Source organism: Vipera ursinii, assembly GCF_947247035.1.
Source record: "Vipera ursinii genome assembly, chromosome: 6".
Lineage (NCBI taxonomy): Eukaryota > Metazoa > Chordata > Lepidosauria > Squamata > Viperidae > Vipera > Vipera ursinii.
The window spans coordinates 13999299-14022103 of record NC_139515.1 but is presented as its reverse complement, the minus strand read 5'-3'; the positions used below and the strand labels follow the sequence as shown (position 1 = coordinate 14022103).

The 22805-nt window shown below is 38.5% G+C and overlaps 1 protein-coding gene across 2 annotated transcripts in view; it reads left to right on the top strand.

Moving 5' to 3' along the window:
* The window catches only part of CELSR1 (cadherin EGF LAG seven-pass G-type receptor 1), a 171270-nt gene that overhangs the window by 106341 nt on the left and 42124 nt on the right, over positions 1-22805 (top strand). For both annotated transcript variants that reach the window (XM_083365097.1, XM_083365098.1), the window contains exons 7-18: positions 922-1085; positions 1840-1965; positions 5665-5831; positions 7097-7282; positions 9241-9354; positions 11718-11892; positions 12851-12992; positions 14267-14387; positions 15279-15462; positions 16743-16844; positions 17930-18024; positions 19760-19969. In XM_083365097.1, the coding sequence (XP_083221223.1) occupies positions 922-1085; positions 1840-1965; positions 5665-5831; positions 7097-7282; positions 9241-9354; positions 11718-11892; positions 12851-12992; positions 14267-14387; positions 15279-15462; positions 16743-16844; positions 17930-18024; positions 19760-19969 (1786 nt within the window). The remainder of the gene's footprint in view (positions 1-921; positions 1086-1839; positions 1966-5664; positions 5832-7096; positions 7283-9240; positions 9355-11717; positions 11893-12850; positions 12993-14266; positions 14388-15278; positions 15463-16742; positions 16845-17929; positions 18025-19759; positions 19970-22805) is intronic.

The window sequence follows — 22805 nt, the reverse complement described above, 5'->3', positions numbered from 1 at the left end:
CCTCTGCCTCCTTCGCAAACAGCCCTGATTTGCAATAGACTCTGTTGCTGTGCCAGCAGTCAGATCTTGCTGCTGGCAGAACAATTTCAAACAGCACAAATGTCTTTTAACGGACACACCAACAGTTCCAAAACAGCTAAAAACTCATCATACCAGCAAAGATTGTCGGTCGTATGTTAGCTTAGTCCCACTACGTTGCTCAAACACATTAAAACCTTCCCGATCATGTGGCCTATATCCCTTATATCCCTCCAAAAAAATTTAACCTTCGAGAGCCAATGCAGCTGCAGCTGATCCAGGCGCCGCCATCTTGGTACCTATATCAACTTTCTTCTTCAATAACAACCTGATATATAAGAATTACAATGCTTTGTAACTGTAATACTAAAAGGATAAAAAAAAATCCTTAAAATAGTTGACTATCGACTGTAATGATTTATATCATTTTAGTATGATCCATTAGAAATAGTCTTCATTTACCAACCGCAATTGGGACTGGCACCTCTGTCACTAAGTAAAAAATCATGTGACTGCCGGATTTACAGTGTTACTTCTATTTCTGTTGTTAAATAAATCACCCATAGTCATTAAATATCATATGACTGCAACTTACAATTTTATTGCTGGCATCTCCATTGATTGTCAGAAACCATTAGTGAAGCATGCAAAATGGTGATTACGTGATAGTGGGGATTCATCACAAAGCTGGTTTTTTCCCCAAATGGCATAACTTTAAACAGTTATTAAACAAAGCTTTTGGTAAGCAAGGATTACTAGTACTATTTTGTTTCAGTGTCATGACAGAATCTGTAATAATAGTAAGGAATTATCTAATATCTAATTCTAATAATATGGTTATTGTGCAAGAGATAATATATTATATATCTGAGTCAAAAACCTCTTTATTTCTGATTTCTTTAGGTCATTGGATTTAACTGGCCCTCTGTTGCTTGGAGGTGTTCCCAATTTACCTGAAGATTTTCCTGTACATAACAGGCAGTTCATTGGTTGTATGAGGAATCTCTCCATAGACAGCAAGCCTGTCGATATGGCCAGCTACATAGCCAATAATGGCACACTTGCAGGTATAACCTCCACAAAAATAAAAGCGGAATATAATAGTTCAGGTTCTCTGAAAATTATACACCTAAAGAACTGTGTTTTCATGGGGAAAAGAAGGAAATAGAGATGTATTCATGGACTAATTTCTCAAGTTCATTAATTACATTATGCATACAGGTAGTCCTCATTTAGCAGCCACAACGGAGACTTTGTCATTAAGCAAAGTGATGGCTGAGTAAAAAATTTGACTGTGTTATGATCTTACTTCAGCTTTCCTTTGCTTTACAGACCTGATAGATTGTAAAGGCAAGGACTGATCTTTTTATTACCAGTGTAACAGTGAAGAATGTTTGGCAAATGAGCAGTTGGTAAACAAACTTTACCTATATAAGGAAATATATTTCTCCAGATGTATTTAAGATAACATCCTGTGAAAACTGTTTTTGCACAGATGTTATTCTGAAACATTACTTGGTAGCCTAGGTCCCTGATATATGTGCTAACCACATAATGAAAATAAAAACAGTTGAGTATCAAACTCCTTAGCATTTGTTTTACTATAACATTAGTCCATTTTTCAGTGCCTCCCCTTCACAAAAGAGAACTGCTGAGTGTTGGATATCACAGTATAAAGTATGATAAGCATTGTGAATTGCTTTCTAGAAAATGCAGTTGCATCTATTCAGAAGCATAACAGTGACCCAGAGCACAGCTTGTTGCAACTTGAATGCATGATTACGGAATGACTTGAGGACAAAACCTTTTTTTGAATTGCAGGTTGCTTAGCTCAAAAGAATTATTGCACCACAAACTGGTGTCAGAATGGTGGTACCTGTGTGAGCAAATGGAATACTTACAGCTGTGATTGCCCCCTGCGATATGGGGGCAAAAACTGTGAGCAAGGTAAGCAATGGATCCTGCTTTTGATAGAGTATGTGAAATATTCCACTGTGTGTGAGCAAATTTTAATTATTATGCAACAGCTTTATTTATTAAATGTATTATAAATCCTGTCTTCACCCTCCTAAAGCAGGCATTAGCAGGAATCTTATAATCTACTTGCACGTTCATTAGTTTGGTACCTTTCAAATATTTTGGAATTATAATTCCCAGTATATACACACACCAATTATTTCCATGTTAGTTGAGAATTCTAGGAATCACATATCTGGAGGTTGGGGAAGTTTGGATCATAGAATCCCTGGATGAGAAGCCATGCCCATTAGCTAGCTTATTCTTTATCTCCATTGTATGGCAACTCATTCCCAACACAGAAAATCAATCTTCAATCTTCCTTTAAGCAAATATTCTTCAGTTTAAAATGACCTGGTCCCATTTAGTTCAATCAAACAATACAGTACCATTAGTTAATAATACTGGCTTAATTGAGTTTAACCTTTTTTTCTTAGTAATCACTGGGGCAGGAAATCACCCAGACATATAAGAATTCATTTAAATAATGACTTTCTTTAGTCACTTGTAAAGAGCCTAATGCTGGGAAAGATTGAGGGCAAGAGAAGAAGGGGACGACAGAGAATGAGGTGGCTGGATGGAGTCACTGAAGCAGTAGGCGTGAGCTTAGATGGACTCCAGAAGATGGTAGAGGACAGGAAGGCCTGGAGGAACGTTGTCCATAGGGTCGCGATGGGTTGGACACGACTTTGCAGCTAACAATAACAACAACATATCCTAACACAGAACATCCTTATTCATACTCTTCATTGCAATTCTTTGGTTCCCATCTGGCAGCCTCAGTCTTCATGGAATTCTTTTTTCATTTGTTCCCAGATGAGGAATTTGTACTCTGTACCACATCTATGAAACTTTAGCAGATGGCAATGAATATGAGAGTGAATTTTAAAGTCGATACTCATGGAAGATAGTGGCTAAGTTCCTTTGAATTTCACTGTCTTCCCCCCTCCCCTCCCCCCGAGAATACTGTATGGCCAACCCTCTTGTGCTGCAGGAGAAAATCAGCAATAAGTACAACCCGTAAATATATATTTTTACAGTGAGAATATCAGCTTTCCATCAATCTTTCCGAGTTGTCTTTGCCTCCATATTGGCTTTAAAAGCAGTAGTTTCTAAATATTACACCGTACTTCTGAAAACTGTATCTACTTGGTGACCTTTGGGTACTATAAGGAATGGTGCTCTGAGAATTTGAGCTTTGTTGTTGTTAGTTGCAAAGTTGTGTCCAACCGATTGCGACCCCATGGACAACGTTCCTCCAGGCCTCCCTGTCCTCTACCATCTTCTGGAGTCCATTTAAGCTCAAGCCTGTTGCTTCAGTGACTCCATCCAGCCACCTCATTCTCTGTCGTCCCCTTCTTCTCTTGCCCTCAACCTTTCCCAGCATTAGGCTCTTCTCCAGTGACTCCTTCCTTTTCATTAGGTGGCCAAAGTATTTGAGTTTCAACTTCAGGATCTGACCTTCTAAAGAGCAGTCAGGGTTGATCTCCTCTAGGACTGACCGGTTTGATTGCCTTGCAGTCCAAGGGACTCGCAGGTGTCTTCTCCAGCACCATAGTTCAAAGGCTTCAATTCTTTGGCGCTCAGCCTTTCTTATGGTCCAACTTTCACAGCCATACATTGCAAGTGGGAATACCATAGCCTTGACTATATGGAACTTGAACTACCTATTCATAATTTACTAAGTGCATATAAGAATATAAGTGTGAATGCTTTATATTTCCAGGAAAATGTGAAAATCAGATTGATGAACTGTCTTTCAGAAAACAATTAAAGAATGATTCTCCCAATATTGCTGATTTGCTTTAATAACTTTCCAAATAATTATTGTGAACAGTACCTACGTCCTGCCATCATTTATGTTACAGCAATCAAAATAGTGTACTATGTTTAGAGGATTGGGCCTTTTTTGTGCTTTCAGCTGATGCAAACTCATTTTGAATCATTAAGCCATTGTTACTTCTTATTAAAGCTTCTGGTAATAAACTTTGACAGCATGTTAATCGCTAATCATGATTCAAGTCAGAACCTATGTGATGCGTATTGCAAGCTCTTGTTCCCATTTTGTGATAGAAATTCAGCTAAAGCAAATATTTAGTGCAGTCCTTCTGTATAGCATAATTGGCTTTCTGCAGAAATCTACTTTTAAAAACCATTTGATTCATGCTGTTGTCAAGTGTAGGGATGTAAATAGGTAAGATCAATTACTTGTTACTTGTAAGATAGATATGTGGAACAGAATGTGCACAAAGGGAAATAAATAATGTCAATAAAGGAGAATTTTTAGCAAATGACCAAATTAAACCAGAAGTAAAAACACTGATGACAATTGCACATTAGGGAGCAAAATATATTAATAGGATCAAAGTGCTTTCTGCCTGGGGCGTAGGTGACACAGCAACCACAAATTTGGGCTTGTCAAATCCTTTATAAATGTGTTATTTTGCTGCCCCTTGGGGCCATAAAAATAACACTGTCAGATTCTTAATAGAAGTAATAAATAGCATGCACCCTTGCTATTACCAGAGCCCAGAAATTGTCAGAACCACATTCCTACACACATTTTTAAACATTTTACTGGATTTTGTTACCATTTATAAATTCATAATTAAGCTCAACACCTTTTTATAACTACAGCTAGGAAGAACATGCTTGTTAATCAATGGGCAGAAACTTTACAGATGAGCTGTACACAGTAAATCTTACCTTCTGTTTAGTGAAATATATAAATTTGCATACTTGTTAATATTTGTGCAGCAAAAATAGCAGTCTCAGTGTTGCCACACAGAGAAGTACAGCCTTCATCTGAATGTGGCATTTGGACGTTCCTAGATATTTTGGTCTACAGAGCCTATTGTCCTTTGCTATATTCCTGATTTTTCAGTATTTAGAGAACATCTTTTAATTTTGCTGCTTCTTAATTAAATTGTGTAGCTTTTTCACTTGGGGTTTTGGTTTGGTATTATTGTCTACAAAATCAATAGACCACAGATTTTTCTGAAGAAACATATTTCTACATCTAAAGAAACATATTTCTACATATAACACCTTAAGATACAGCCACCGCTTATCTGTCCTTCCTGGTTATGTGGAGATTCAAAAATGTTATTATTAAAGCACAACTGTGGGAACATTGGAATCTATCCAGTTTTAAGCCCATTTTCATCTCCTGTTGCATAGGAGATATTTCCTGTGCCAGCAGCGGGCACAAAATGTGATTGGGATCCACAGCAAATTTTTGATGAATTTGGAGATTTCAGGTTCTCGGTTGTTTGAATATAGCAGTTAGAAAAAAATAAACCCAACCTGAAATTACATAGAAGAAATAAAGAAAGTTTGAGATAAACAGAAGTGGGTATTTCTCTGAAAAGGCTATATTCTGGATAGAGAATTCTTTTTTTTTCTTAGCTATTTATTTTTTTGCATTAGACTTCAGCTAATAATATTTGGATTTTTTTTATGAAAAAGAAGGGAGATTCCAGAAGCTGAAAGTCTGCCTGACATTATGCTTACTGGTACCATGCAGTATTTATTTTTGGTGTAGTTAAGAATGTTCTGAAAATTTCCCCCTCATTCTAAAAAGTTTGATTAAGTAATCCTGCTTTGTTTCCTCTTTGCCTTGTGTTATAGCAATGCCTTTTCCTCAGCGGTTCAGTGGGGAAAGCATCATTACCTGGAATAACCTTGATATCACTATTTCTATACCATGGTACATTGGCCTCATGTTTAGAACTCGCAAGGTTAATGGTGTGTTAATGCAAGCCAATGCAGGAGTATCATCTAAGATTAATATACAGGTATGTGAGCTTATCAACTCAATCACAACAAGAGAATGCCATTAGATAACAAATGGCCAACAGTACATTAGGTCCTTGACTTAAGACACAACGGAGCCCCAAATTTCTGTTGTTAAGTGAGACATTTTGTTACGTGGGTTTTGCCCCATTTTACAACCTTTCTTGCCTCAGTTGTTAAGTGAATCACTGCAGTTGGTAAGTTAGGTTGTGAATCTGGCTTCCCAATGGACTTTGCTAGTCAGAAGGTTGCAAAAGGGGTTCACATGATCTTGGGACACAGCAACCGTCATAAATGCGAACCAGTTGCCAATTTTGATCACGTGACCGTGGGGGATGCTGCAAAGGTTGTAACTCTGAAAAACGGTCATAAGTCATATTTTTCAGTGCCGTTGTGACTTTGAATGGCCACTAAACAAACTGTTGTACATTGAGGACTACCTGTAAAATTAAATGTGCTTGCTTAGCTATGAAGACAATTCAACAGTACAGTCTTACGCATATTTCATTTACCATTGGCTAACAAACAAACCTGAAGTTGGCTATCCTGAAGTTTCAGAATATCACAAAACTGTAGAGTTCACTCAGCCTATAATCAGAGCAGTCTTAAGTAGGGACTGAGAAGAGCAAACTACTAGCTGTTGGTTTTAGCAGAAGGAAAAATACCTTTGCTAAATCAAGACTATTTTAAATATTAATCAATGCATATAGATCTATAGGTCGGCAGTTTGGTGGGTCAAATCCCGAGTGCCGCATAACAGAGTGAGCGCCTGTTACTCATCCCAGCTTCTGCCAACCTAGCAGTTCGAAAGCACGTAAAAATGCAAGTAGAAAAATAGGGACCACTCCGGTGGGAAGGTAACAGCGTTCCGTGCGCCTTTGGCATCTAGTCATGCCGGCCACATGACCACGGAGACGTCCTCGGACAAGCGCTGGCTCTTCGGCTTTGAAACGGAGATGAGCACCGGCCCCTAGAGTCGGAAACGACTAGCACGCTTGTGTGGGGGAACCTTTACCTTTACCTTTATAGATCTAGAAGAGTGGACAATCTTTAATTGAGAATTGCCACTCATAGTGGACCTAACAACTGAATATAGATAGAATATTGGTCTAAATATTAATTAGACCAATTCATTTGATCAATAAATATGAATAATAATAATGTTTCTTTAAATATAACCTGTATTTTATAACCATTTCGATGTATATACAGCATTTTCCCAGCAATTCAAGGTTTTTTTTCATCAACTAAAGTTATGTTTCAACAGATACTGAATAAATACGTGGTATTTGAGGTCTATGATGGACCGAATCAGGTGGCCAGTTTGAGGATGACCCAGGTACGGATCAATGACGGTGAATGGCATCATTTGTTAATAGAGTTGAAGAGTGCAAAAGATGGCAAAGACATCAAGTATCTTGCAGTTGTGTCCTTGGATTATGGCATGTATCAGGTAAGATAACATCCATATTCTTTCATTATGAAAATGAGACAGGAATGGCCAGAATAGGTGGCACCATGAACTATGCCAGAATAAAGTCATTTCTCATTGTTTCTATCATAGATTCAGAAATATATTTTTCTTTAACAGTTGTGTTATAATCTGCCAGGTATTCTTAACCCAGTGTCATCCAGTTCTGTATATTGAACATCTGCGGCTGATGAAAATCCTGGAGGAAACAGATTAGTTAGACCTGTTTCAGTCAGATTTCAGACCAGGATTTAATACTAAGAAAGTTTTGGTTGAACTTGTACATGATTTGTGGTAGAACCAGGATCCTTGTGATCCTCAATAGCAGTTTTAATATCAACAACCACAATATCTTTCTGACCTGGCCTGTGGATATAAGCCACCATTTTTTATGGTTCTCTTCCTTTCTCTGGAGCAATTTCTGCTTGGTTGGTGGACAGAGGGAGCTTCATTCCTTGTGGAGTGTTTCAAGGTTCTACTTCCTCTTTCTTTCTTTTCAGCATCTATATATAATCACATCCTCCAAGTCTGCCAGTTTGAGGTTCAGTGTCATCAATATGCCGATGATACCAAATTATATCCAAATGAAGCTGTGAAGATTCTATCCTAGTGCTAGAGGATGGGACGGTTTGGATAGGAAAGAACTGTCTCTTGACTCAATCCTGCCAAGATTGAGTAGCTCTGGGTATTCAGGCCACTGAGATCCATCATTAACATTGAATGAGATTGCACTTAACCCACTTAAGAGTGGTGTGCAGTCTGTATGTCTTCCTGGAAAAAACAGGATATAGTGCCATGAGCAGTGATGGGAATGCCTCAGTATGCCTATTTAACACCTCAGCTTTGCAAGCTGCACTGGTTGTTGCCAGTTTGCTTCTGAGTATGATTCAAGGGGCTGGTTGCTACCCATAACACTGTACATGGTATAGGATCTGGTCATTGGTGGGATTCAGCCAGTTCGGCAGAACTGGTAGCTAATTTTTTGTTGCCCAGGCCCAGAATGGACTTCCGGAAGCAGCATCCACACAGAGAACCCATTGTTCACATAGCTGAATCCCACCACTGGATCTGGTTATATGAAAGACTACTTGTCTTCCACAATATCTGTCCAGCCAATTTCATCTGTAAGGTTCGGGTGCTCTGGAGTCCTTCAATTAATGCCATCTGTTGGGCAGCATGCCTTTTCTGTTGCGGTGCCTCCTTTGTGCAATGAGGTTCTCCCCAAGACTTTGACACCCTTCTGTTTGAGGAAGTTTAGTGAAGTCCCCTTTGGATTGTGTGAGCTCATGCCTTTTTTTTGTAACTCCCCTTTTTTGTCATCTTTACCATTTTTTAAAAATATTCTGTACTTGTTATTGTTTTTTATTTGTGAACTCTTGTTGGGAGATGGGTGGCAAACATTTAATTAATTTCAAGTCCTTCAAACCTTGAATAGCAGAACTGGCAAAACTGAACTACGTGGACATCATAATTCTATCAAGATGGATTTCATGATATCCAAAGCCTACATAGAGTACACTGGATCCTACTGTTTGACTTCTGCCTCATAGTCAGTGGTGGGATTCAAATATGTGAACAACCAGTTCTCTGCATGGATGCCGTTTCTGGAAGTCCATTCTGAGCCTGGGCAACAAAAAATTAGCTACCGGTTCTGCTGAAGTGGTGCGAACTGCCTGAATCCCACCACAGCTCATAGTGACAAGATTTATTCACTCGTGGAGAATTAATTACCATTTTCACTTATTTCTTGAAACTGTGTTGAACAGGGGAAAGCATTATACCTTTTGGAGTGGCTTCCTTATTGGAAGCACAACATGAATAGCTTCTATTACCACTTTTAGACTTATTCTTGCTTATTTTTTTAAAAAAAATCAGTGAAATACTGTAACTAAGAATTTACAGAAAAGCTTTAATCATCTTTCCTATTTTCCTCTTTTTAGAGCACTGTACAGATTGGAAATCAGTTACCTGGACTGAAAATGAAAAGCATTATTGTAGGAGGTGTCTCTGGAGATCTAGTCTCTGTGCAGCAGGGCTTCTATGGCTGTCTACAGGTGACAATTGAAAATAAATAACTTTACATTAACTGTGAGAACAATTCTAGTTTCATCAAAGATAAGAGAAGGGAAAGAGCAGAAAGAAAATGAGCATTGTTCTGTTTAAAAATGCCTAATTATGAGTTTAAGTGCCTAATTATGAGCTTAAATTTCTTTGTTTTAATTGAATTTATTCCATTGGAATTTCATTCAGATGTTTAATTACTTGGGAATGTTATTCTGTAAAATATTCAGAAGAGGCTTAAATCCAAAACACATTGGTGGAAACTCAGCACTATTTTTGACATATTAAAGCAGCTTTGTCCTTTGGAAGACTCACACAGCCGCTTCAAAAAGTGATTCCAGTTGTCTGCACATGCTTGTGTAATGACAGGCAACACGTTCTGAGGCTGCCAGCAGAGTCATTATGCATAGAGACAGACATGCAGAGGGATTGGGAAAGCCTTCAAATCAACTTTGTGAACTTTTCAAAAGATGCAGCTTTAGCACTTTGAGGAGGGATGCTCTGTTCATGGTTTATGAAACATCTTTTTTCAAACCTAAAGGTAAAGGTAAAGGTTCCCCCGCACATGCGTGCTAGTTGTTTCCAACTCTAGGGACCGGTGCTCATCTCCGTTTCAAAGCCGAAGAGCCAGCGCTTGTCCGAGGACGTCTCCATGGTCATGTGGCCGGCATGACTAGACACCAAAGGCGCATGGAACGCTGTTACCTTCCCACTGTAGTGGTCCCTATTTTTCTACTTGCATTTTTACGTGCTTTCGAACTGCTAGGTTGGCAGAAGCTGGGATGAGTAACAGGCGCTCACTCTGATATGCGGCACTCGGGATTCGACCCGCCAAACTGCCAACCATCTGATCGACAAGCTCAGCGTCCTAACCCACTGAGCCACCGTGTCCCTACAGACCTACAATTAATAACATAGTTTTAAGAAAACTGGTTTTTGATCTAATACTTCCCATTGACTGATTTGATTTTTGAAAAGTCCAGAGATTGCATTGCATTAATTATACTTCAGCATGAGGTCAGCCATGAATAAGCCACAGTAGAGAGTGGGTGTGGGGTCTTAATACTTCCAGCATGGAAAGAGCAAGGGACAAACATTAATCTCAACGTATGTTTTTGTTCAAATCCCAAACTGTAATGTAGTGGAGTTCATAAACTAGTGTTTGAAATAGGCTCATTTCTTTTTAAAACATCCACCAAAGTCTTTAAATATATATACCTGGGAATTAGAGTGTTTGTATGTTTGGTTCTGGTTGGGGTGGCTACACATAGGGCAGCCCTTGAAGACCAGCTGGAAGCTTATGGTGCAGAATGCAGTGGTGCAGGTAGTTCTAGGTACATCTCTTTATGCCCACAAAACACCACTAGCCTCTGCGCTGACTGACTCTTGGTAGACATCTGGATGTGATTCAAGGTGCTGGTGGTTTTCTTTACAGATTTACATGGCATAAGAACATGTTTCTTGAGGGATTACCTAATCCCAAAAATATCTGCCTGCCCCACACAGTTGTACATGGAGTGCATGCTCTGGTTCCCACTTTTAAATCTTTTCACTTTGTGGCACAGTTCCCTAACCTTCCTGGCTTTGCATATCAGCAGGGGGGAGAAGGGATGGTTCCAACCAGTGGTGCACAGTTCCATTTGTCTGAGTGGTGGGTACGCTCACCCACCGCTTGCGCAAATAGAGCACACGCTCCCCTGTTGCTCATGCCAGTGGGGATGCATGCACGCGTGCATACATTTCCCCCCACTTCCACGGCCTGGTTCTGAACGGCTCATGGACTGGTAGCGGGCTGCCTCCCGGGGGTTGGGGACCCCTGCTTTAGGGGACTTAGAAAGTTTGCCTTTTCAGTGGCTGTCCCAGTGTTCTGGGACAATTTCCCTCCTTACCCCAAATGCTACAAGCCCCAACTTTGTTTGAGGGAAAGCCCTGAAGACCTAGCTTTGCTCACAGACATTGGATACTAGTTGAATGGGAGTCCCCTATTGGTTGTTTTAATTATGGTTCCTGTTTTCTATTTTAAAGCCTTTACTTCATATTTTTATGCTGTGTATGTTTTAATGTTAGGGGAGTTGGTTTATTGTTTGTTTTTAGCGGTGATACACCACCTAGAGTTACCTTTTTTTAGTTGGGCAGCCTTATAAATCTAGTAAATAAATAGAAAAATAAATGTGTTGAGCTTAATCAAAATGCCCTTAAGCAAAAATAGAAGTGAAAGCTTGCAACGTCTTTTTATGATTACATCAAAGGAATGAGTGAAATTGTTTCTCTTTCTCCTATAGCAGCACAACCCTCTGCTTTTTATTGTGATATATATTAGTTGGGTTATTCCTTTGGTCTCTCTTCTTCTTTTCAGGGAGTGAGGATGGGGGAAACATCTACAAATGTTGCTACATTGAACATGAAACAGGCAGTCAAGATTAACGTCAAGGATGGCTGTGAAATAGACAATCCTTGTGATTCTAACTCTTGTCCCCTTCACAGCTATTGTAGTGATGACTGGGACAGCTATTCATGCATCTGTGACCCAGGTAATTATGACTTGTAGCAAGTTGGTGATAATACTTGGAGTTTTGGACTTTATAGAACTGCATGTTTAAGAATGTTTTTCTATAATTTGGCAGCTGAACAGAATTCCCTGCCTATAATCTCATCCCAGGGATCCTCTTGTTACTTTCTCAAGTATCACCATTTTCACACTTTCATTCTTTTGGGGAAGTGAAGAAAATGCTACAATATCTATCAAAACTGAACAAAAACTCCAGAATCTCTTATTTATATTTGTATTTGTTTTAATCTGAAGGATTTTCAGTGTCCACTTCTTGCCACATAAAAGAGTGTTGGAAAGGAAAATAGATAATTTGTAGGCAGTTGTATATGATCACAAGATTAAACATATGATTGAAATATAAAATGGAATTGTTATTTTCTTAAACTTCAAGAGAAGTTTAATTTAAAAACTATTTTAACCTGTTTTATATAATTCAGTTTTTTTTTCCAGACTGAGTTTTGTTTTGAGCCTTAAACTGCATAACTGACATGTTAAGCCATATTTACTTAAAAAGTAAATCCCAATAATTATGTTTAATGTAAGATTTAATAGGGTTAATACATGCTTACTATTATGCTACTACAGAGCTTATTTCCAAACCCTTTTGTCTGAGATTAAGCTTCTGAACAACTTCTATTTGTGAGATACTTTTTAGGCATATCCTTAAGCCCCTTTTTTGAACGTTCAGAAAATTAAATTAGTTCCTTTAATATCTTAAGCAACATAGTACTTAAGTTGCTTCCATACATGACTGCACAATATTGGATCATCATGTACTATATTTGATTTCTCAACAGAAATAACTTTCTGATGGCCATACAGAAGTGTCCTGATAATTCAAGAAGTGTTACTAGTGTCCAGTTTTGTTTATTTCTGAGAATATTAGAACCATTACTGAGTTCTCAGTTTTCTCTATGTCTGTGACTTTGTCTTCTCAGGGTACTTTGGGACAAACTGTGTTGATGTTTGTAGTCTGAACCCGTGTGAACATGTCTCTACTTGTATTCATAAACCAAGCTCTTCCCACGGGTATACCTGTGAATGTGGACAAAGCTATTACGGACAGTACTGTGAAAGCAAGTAAGCAAAGGATTTTGGCTAGTTCTTTTCCTTTCTGACTACAGGTAGTCCTCAACGTATGACCACAATTGAGCCCAAAGTTTATGTTGCTAACTGAGAAATTTTTTAAGTGAGTTTTGTCCCATTTTGTGATCTATCTTGCCACATTTGTTAAGTGAATTACTGTAGTTGTTAAATTAGTAACATGGTTGTTAAGTGAACCTGGTTTCCCCATCGAGTTTGCTTGTCACAAGGTGACAAAAGAGGATCACGTGACCTCTGGGACACTGCAACTATCATAAATATGAGTCAGTTGTCAAGTATCCGAATGTAAATCACGTGACCATGGGGATGCTGCAATGGTCCTAAGTGTGAAAAGTGGTCATAAGTCACTAATTTCAGTGCCATTGTTACTTTGAATGGTCACTAATTGAATGGTTATAAGTTGAGGACTACTTGTACTCTCTGCAATCTCTTTCACACACAAATATACACAAAAGTAAAGCTGTTCCAAACAAAATATGTGAGATAATTTATTTAGTTACTCATATTTAATTTGTACCATTTTGTTGTATTTTTCATTGTGAAATTTCCATGTTGAGTTTAATTCCTAGTGACTTCTTGGCAACCATACAAAAATAGCTTGCTCTTGCCTTCTTCTGGGATGTATGTTTGTCTTCCCAATCTAGCTACAATCCTGGGATTTCCTTGTGTTTTTCCATTCAGGTACCAGCCAGGTCTGGCCCTATTTAGCTTGCTGAGATCAGTTGTGGTTGGCTAGGTGCCATCACACAATTGGTGTTAGAGAGCAATTTCCCATTCAGGGCAGGAGTTAAATGGGGAATTAATCTGAAGTTGTTATATAGGCCTAAAAGGCAAGGTCTGATCCACCCCCTTGAATGCCATTGCCTTTATCTAGTCTTTCCCAGGGGCAAGGTGCCAGTTTGGGAGGATTCCTGTGAAATAGGCATTGGACAATAAAGTAGCTAGTTTCAATTCTACAAGTGTGAGTCTGGTTGTTCACACCTGACAACCTCTCTAAGATGTTATCTGTTACAGAGGGCAGAGAACTTAGCCTGAAGTGTGTGTCTATGTGTGTATTCTTTTATTTCATGCATAATATTTTATAAATTCACACACACATACAGTCTATGAATTTATGAAATGTTAGCATAAGAGGGCAAGATGTGCATTGCTATTTTTAGTGAAAGAGAATATCTTTTCCTTTATTATCTTCAAAGAATTTTGAAAGAGTAGTGATTCTTACACCTGTCAACATTCCAATTCCTCTGTAGAATTGATTTACCTTGTCCCAGAGGCTGGTGGGGAAATCCTATTTGTGGGCCCTGTAACTGTGAGATCAGTAAAGGATTTGATCCTGACTGCAATAAGACAAATGGAGCATGTCGATGTAAGGTAAGGAATGTCTCATTCTTTCCATCACACTTCAGGCTATTTAGGTGATTCAGAAATGAATAATATTGATGAGACTTAATTTAAACCTCCATACATCTTGAAGCAGTAGGCGTGAGTTTAAATGGATTCCAGAAGATGGTAGAGGACCGGAAGGCCTGGAGGAACGTTGTCCATAGGGTCCCGATGGGTCGAACACGACTTCGCAACTAACAACAACATCTTGAGAACCTCTAAATTCCCTTTTTTATATATACTTGGTTTTAACAGTTACGTTTTTTAAAAAAAATAAGGGTAGATTTGGGAATTGTCTGAATAAGAATTATCAATTTTTATTTCCACGTTACATTTTGAAACTTGAAAAAGTCCATCTGTTGTGTTCAATGTGTCAACGCTGCAAACGTTGGATGTTTTTGCGTTGACAATATGAGAGGCAGCCTTTTGCTTTAAACTGTTTTTGCTTTTGAATTAAATAAAGCTGGGGGAGGAGAATGCTACCCCAGTTGTTTTTTTAATAAGATAAGGAATGGCCTGCTATAAAGCTTTGCATGTTAAACTAATTGGAGAATGTGATTTATAACGTTTAAATTAAGGGAGGGAATTGTGTTTGATACTATGTGTTCAGGGGAGGAGAATTCAGATTCTGGCATCTATCCATGCCATGCCGACCTCTTGTTCTTATTATTGACTTTTTAGAATAAACAATGTCTGTAGATCATTTGAACTGTTTCATTAGTTGGAACCATGACACAATGTCTGTACATGAAAAATATATTTTAAGTATCATTTTCCTGAAAAAAAAGTCAGGATCTCTGAGAGTTTTTTTATAATCCTAGGTTCAAAATATTGTATTTCTGGTAGCCTTGACTGACTGATGGGTTTTCATCTTTCCAGAAAAACTACTACCGACCACAGAACAATGACTCCTGTTATCCATGTGACTGTTTTCCTCCTGGTTCCCATACTCGCTCTTGTGACATGGAAACTGGGCAATGTCCCTGCAAATCAGGAGTGATTGGACGACAGTGCAATCGCTGTGATAATCCTTTTGCTGAAGTTACACTTCATGGATGTGAAGGTATTTTCTTGGTTTGCCACATGCCACATTTGAAAATGGGTCCCCCATTTTGAACAGTATTGACTGCCATAGAAGTGAGTACAAACTAGATATATCCACCCTATACTTATACAGGTAATCCTCAACTTACAACCACCATTGAGGCCCAAATTTCTGTTGTTAAATGAGACATTTGTTAAGTTAATTTTGTCCCAGTTTATGACCTTTCTTGCCTCGGTTGTTAAGTGAATCACTGCAATCAGTGCTTTTTTTGTAAAAGAAAAAGGTGCCGGAACTCACATATGTCATACAACCTGCCTTGCCTACCCTACAAGGTTCCATCCAAAAAAGGTGCCAGAACTCCATTCTGAGCGTTCTATGAGGGAAAAAAGCCCTGACTTCAATTAATAACTTAGTAACCCAGTTGTTAAGTGAAACTGAAAAATGGTCATAAGTCACTTTTTCCAGTGTTGTCGTAACTTTGAACAGTCAGTAAATGAACTCTTGTAAGTCGAGGACTACCTGTATCTATTTTTTATTCCCAATGCCAAAAAGACATCCTTTTATCTAGCCCTGTAGGTTGTTTTACTTGTCTCTTAAAATGTGTTGCAGGGTTTTTTTCAGAGTTATATTCTCCTTAGAAAATCTGAGTCAGGAGTTGATTCTGAAGCACATTTTTTTCCCATTTGAGAAAAGCAGCTCAAGATACATAGTTTTGCCAAGCTTTTAATTTTGCATTTTTGTTTTAATGTGAGGTTTAATTTTTTTTGTATTTTAATCATTGTTAGCTATGTTCGGTTCTCAATGAAGCAGCAAGGGAGAAGATAAATCAATTTTATAGAAAGGAATTTAATTTCAGAATAAATATAGGCTGATTGTCCTTGAGAGATTTGCTTTCATTAAATACTATCATGGCAAACTCAGTTTAAGCAGTATATTACAATAAATTATAGATAATGGTAATTTTCTCTTGGAACACTTACAGAAAAAAAGTCTCTTGTAGAAAAAAGTTCCTTGTTTTGTTCTTTATTTCTTTTTCAGATGAATCTTTGAATCAAATGGTGTTATTAATTTAAGATTATACACATTTTTATTTCTTTGTTTGATTTTCTCAGTTAAAATGGAAAGCTAAGATTAGATCAAATATGAATAACATCCAGCATAAAAACAGCACTCTGTTCTGACATTCTAGTCTAATAATCTAATGAGTCTTCTCATTTTTCTAAATAAGACAAGAATAGTGATTATATTCTTTATATAATATAATATATATATAAATCTTTCCCTTCAATCTCATGTAGTGGTTTACAATGGATGTCCCAAAGCTTTTGAGGCAGGCATTTGGTGGCCACAAACCAAGTTTGGACAACCTGCTGCTGTTCCATGTCCTAAGGGATCAGTGGGTGAGTAATCGTTATTATACAGTATATCTCAAGTGTTATTCTAGGTTAAGTGTTGGGAAAAATAAAGATTCAACAAAGTTGGTTGACATATGGAAGAGAGTTGTCTATGAAATCCTGAAGATGGAAGTCAGTTTCACACAGACAGAACCTGTTAAGAACATATTAAAAAAACTCATTTAGACAAAGTAATCAAAATATAAATTAGATAACTGGAATATAAGACTGAGGAGAAAAACAAAACTTTTAAAAACATAATCTGAATCATCCCTTACTTTTATTCTGCAGCATGTTTTATAATGACCTATATAGAAAACCTTTTGATGATTTATTTATTTCTTCATTTATTTATATCCCACCTATATTATTTTCACAAATAGCGCAAAGCGGCAAACATATCCAACACACCTTCCTCCTCCTATTTTCCTCACAACAACAACCCTGTGAGGTGAGTTGGACTGAGAGAAGGTGACTTGTCCAAAGTCACCCAGCTGGCTTTCAGAGCTAAATGGGACTTGAATTCATGGCTTCTCGCTTTCTAACCTTTTGCCTTAACCCAGGGGTCTTCAAACTTGGTCCTTTTATGACTTGTGAACTTCAACTCCCAGAATTCCTCAGCCAGGCATGCTGGCTGAGGAATTCTGGGAGTTGAACTCCACCAGTCATAAAAGGACCAAGTTCGAATATCCTGCCTAGACCAGGGGTCTTCAAACTCGGCCCTTTTATGACTTGTGGGCTTCAACTCCCAGAATTCCTCGGCCAGCATGGCTGGCTGAGGAATTCTGGGAGTTGAAGTCCACAAGTCATAAAAGGGCCAAGTTTGAAGACCCCTGCCTTAGGCACTAGACCAAACTGACTCTCATTTAACTAGTTAAACTGTCTCCAGTACCCCCACCACCAAACTCCATCAACATATGACTCCGCTGTAAAATGCCCTTTTTAAAAATTATAATTAGAAATGTTTCTTACATATAACTGTACACTTGTTAAGGAACTGTGTCAGGTAAAAAGTTATAGAAGGTTAATATTCTAAATTAAGCACAACGATAAAACTTTTGAATTTCTCACTAATTGATTTTCTCTTTAAGGAAACGCTGTTCGGCATTGTAGCAGTGAGAAAGGCTGGCTTTCCCCTGAACTTTTTAACTGTACTACCATTGACTTTGTGACCCTTAAAATCATGGTAAGAGTGGGGTAACCTACTGAGGGTGGTATTAATTGTTTCACAGAAATTTGCAATATTTTTGGAGAGATTGTAATGTGTCATTTACAGGTAGTCCTTGACTTATAGCCATTTGCTTAGTGACCATTCAAAGGTACAATAGCACTGAAAAATGTTACTTATGACCAGTCCTCACATTTATGGCCATTGCAGCATCCCCAGAGTCATATGATCAAAATCGGGACACTTGGGCAACCTGCATGTATTTATGATGATTACAGAGTTCCAGAGTCAAATTATCTCCATTTCTGACTTTCCCAGCCAGCTTCTGACAATCACAGTCAGTGGGGGAGGCCAGATTCCCTTAATGACCATATGATTCACATAACAAGTGCCGTGATTTTCTCAATAACCATGGCAAAAAAGATCAGGTGTGGCTCATTTAATAACTGCCTTGCTTGGTCATGGAAATTCTAGTCCCAGTTGTGGATGTAACTTGAGGACTGCTTATCTATGGAGATTCTCAGTCATCGAGGTCATGGTTGTTCCAAAAGTGTTTTTTCAGAAGGCAACTGGACTTTCTTGTTTTTCTTCGAAGACATTTCGCTTCTCATTGAAGAAGCTTCTTCAGCTCTGACTGGATGGTGAAGAATGGAAGGATTTATACTCCTCGCAGACAGCTGGTCATTTGCATTCTTTTAGAGCAGGGGTCTTCAAACTTGGCCCTTTGATGACTTGTGGACTTCCTGGTTGAGGAATTCTGGGAGCTGAAGTCCACAAGTCATCAAAGGGCCAAGTTTGAAGACCCCTGTTTTAGAGGCCACTTGGAGGTTTATTTGTGTCCTTAAGGTCACCTGAATAGTGCAAATGGGTGTGGAGCCTTCTTGGCTACAGGATGTCCTCTGCCCTGTGTCCCTTCGCTGTTGAAGACAGGCACAGGCTGTTGGGGATGAGTCTGCGTTGTCTACATCTCAAACTGAAACACAAATGATTCCTATAGTCTGCAGTGTTTTTTGGGGAATCCGTTCATACTCCCTCACCATTCAAAGGGGGTTCATCCCAAAGTGCATAGCTAAATGTCTAGCTGCTTTTGTACATGGCTCACTTAAATCTCTTATGTGAGATTACACTGTTATAATTTTGCTGAGCCCACAAAATACCAGTACTTATGATCTTTCAGCGCAAGCGGAGAGTGAGAGCGGAAGTGTCATTTGTGTTAGCAGCCGGCGCGTGTGCAAAATTATCCCCTCTCCACCACCACCACCACTGCCAGTCCAGATAGCTAGAAAGGTTGGAGATTGCTGTTTCAGTGCATATGCAGAGAAACATAGACAAACTCAAGTAAAGTGTTCATCTCATCAAAATATTTAAAAGATGTTCACATGCACCAGTTAGTCTTCATATAGTGAAAGAGTATATTTACCTGTAAATCAAACCTACAATTGGGCCTATCATTCTGCCACATAGAGCAGGGGTCCCCAACCTTGGCAACTTTAAGACCTGTGGACTTCAACTCCCAGAATTCTTCAGCCAGCCTTGCTGGCTGGGGAACTCTGGGAGTTGAAGTCCACAGGTCTTAAAGTTGCCAAGGTTGGGGTTCCCTGACATAGAGGTTTATTCGCCACTTGAGCCAACTGACAAATTTAATCTAAAGTGACGAATTGGGCAGTCTTTCAAATGATTTCACAAAGAGCAAATGAAATCTGTTTCCTAATTTTTATTTTTATTTTTTTGCCTTATTTTCTGTTTCTGTCAGAATGAGAAGTTTCTCCACAATGAGACAAAAATGGACAGCGCTAAGTCGGTGCAGATAGCGAAAGTGCTTCAAAATGCCACAAACCACACAAGTTCCTTCTATGGAAATGATGTGCGGACAGCTTATCAGATGATGATCAGGGTGTTGCAGTATGAGAGCCAGCAACAGGGGTTTGATTTGGCTGCAACGAGGGATGTGGAATTTAATGAGGTAAGAAATGTTAAACTGATAGTGAGAAAACACAAGGATGGACACTTAGGGAAGTAGGAAATGTGGGAATGCAATTCTTAGGAGGACACTGTGAAGTGAGGCATAAAATTGCACATTGTTTATCTAGTACCGTATTTTCTGGCATATAAGATGACTTTTTAACCCATGAAAATCTTCTCAAAAGCCAGGTGCTGAAACTTTAGGGACAGGGCTGGCTGGAAAACCTGGAGCGGATCTCCCATTTGGTCTGTGCAGGGAAAGCGGGACCAATTGGAGAAGAAGCTGCAGTCTGTGGTTTTTTACAGGCTGGGGTCTGGGCGTCTTTCCTTCTAAAGTTGAAGAGCAGCTGCAGTCTATCCCAACTTGAAAGGCAGGTGGGGAATGCAGCAGTCAGAGCAGCTGCTTAGCTCTAAGGTCACATTTGACTCAGGAACTGGGCAGGCTGGCTGGAAAACCTGGAGCGGATCTCCCATTTGGTCTGCGCAGGGAAAGCTTTAGAGTGAATTAGGAAAGGTTTAATCCACTTGCACTGTTTTATGTTTACATGTTTGATGACAAACAGCCTTATGTTTATAAGTGACAGTTTTCCTACTAAGTACCTGCATGTCATAAGCATTTGAATTAAAATTATCATATTAAAATCAAATCTGATGTTTTTTAATTTTCATTTGGTGTGCGTTGGAAGAGGGGTAGTCTTATATGGCGAGTATAGCCCAAACCCTATAATTTAACAGGAAATGTAGGGGGTCGTCTTATACGCCCAGTCGTCTTATACGCCGGAAAATATGGTAGTCCTTTTCAGTTCTCTGACCATATGAAAGGCAAGCCCTTCCAGGGGCTTGATAGAAGAATAGAAAGCCTAAATAGGTCTTTTGTTTCGCTATGCAGAAATGTCACATAACCGATAAAGCTTTCTAAGCCAGTTCAACCAAAAATAACTGCTGATAAAAAAAATCTCTATATCTTACAGAATCTAGGTATTTGGTTTTAATTTTTTTCTAGTGTTGCTCTTAGTGATGAATCCTTGTTGTAATCTCTTTAGTGCAATGGAGCAATATATTCATATTTTTAGTTGAGTTTGCTGGGCTGAAGTAGCGTTTCTTATAAATTGGTCCTGAAAAAGGGTAGGAAAAAAGGACAGACGTGTAATTGGGAGGCAGATTTTGGAATCATTTCCTTCTTTCACCCTGTTAGTAACGAAACAAACATTTTTTTTTTGATGAGCCCTAGATTGTATGGCTTTGTGCTAAAGTATGTTGCAAGGTGTTAACTCTGTAAGAGCTCCAGCATAATGAAAGTGAGATATAACACTGAATGATATTTGCATGTTTGAAGGAAGACTGTAGAATGGAAATAGACTCATTTTTCTCACACTGTTGCCAATACTCAACATTAAAATGTTCTAGTGAATTCTGCAGAGCATAGAGATTCTGCTTTTGAAATCTAAGAACGTGCTTTAGATTCACCAAAAAGTAATCTAATTCATCTTCCAAAGAACCAGGTCACTATGTAACAAGAGGTTTGCTTAACTCATTGTGAAATAATAATCATATGACTATAGCTCCAGTGCCGATCTCTCTACACATTTATAAACTGTGCAAATTAAAGCCCTTTCTAGCATTATCCGATTGCAATAAAAAGAAAAAAAAATTCCTGAAGAAACTATTTATTTTAGTTGTATTTTTCCAAATTCCCTTAATATTAAATAAGCTATTTTAAATAATAAAAAATAGCCCAAATGATGGCTGGGTAACAGAACAAAAAATGTAAAATTTGCCTTTTCACAGAAATCAAATACCAAACAGTGAAAAATAGCTTGTGTTCCAATTACACAGTTTGTACTTTTGCATGAATGCCAACAAACTCCGTATTATGGTTTCAAGAAAAAGCAACTCTTACTCCATGCAGTGTTTCAGTGCTATGCAGGACTAATTGCAATGATAGGGAGATCTGTAGTTTTATAAAGAGATGCTGTATTATTCATGCCAGTACATAAATAAGAAGAGTTCTATTATTATGTTCACTATATTGCATGCTGTTCTTGGAAAATATCTGACTCTGATACAAAAGAATACTGGTTTTTTTCGTGGTTACTCAACTAGGCTAGCTAAGAATGATGTCCACCTCAATTTCACTGACAAAAGTTAGTGCTCTTTTAGGTTTCTCCCTGCTGGTGTTTCAAGGATTTCTAAAAAATAACTTTTCCATTTTAAAGGTAGTCCTCTCTTAATGATTGGACACTTAACATCCATTCGAAGTGAGGACAGCCTTGGGAAGAGTGCTTTATATCCTGTAAAACACATTTGACCATCTTAAAATGTCCACCCCCAGCACAGTCACATGACTACATTTTGGGGATTTGGCATCCAGCTCATATTTAGGACCAGTTGTAGCATCCTATGGTCGTATGACTGTGACTTGCAACCATCATAAAGATGGTTGTAAAATCTAGTTGGGTCACATGGTGATCTGCTGACTGACTGCCCCAGCTTACAACCAAAATTCTGGCCTACTTGTGATTGTAAAATTGAGAATGATCGATTGATTATATGCCATCAAGTTGGTGTCAACTTTTAGAGACCATAGATAGATTTTTCTGCATGACAGGTTACCCTTAACCTGGTCTCTCAGATCTTCCAACAGTGCACCTATCACTGCTCTAATTGAGTCCATCCATCGTGCTGGTCATCCTCATCTTCTCTTTCCTTCCCAGCATTAGAGTCTTCTCCAAAGACATAATGTGACCGAAATGGGATAATTTGAGGCTAGTCATTTATGCCTCAAGTGAGAACTTTGGGTTCATTTGTTTGATAATCCATTTGCTTGCTTTCTTGGC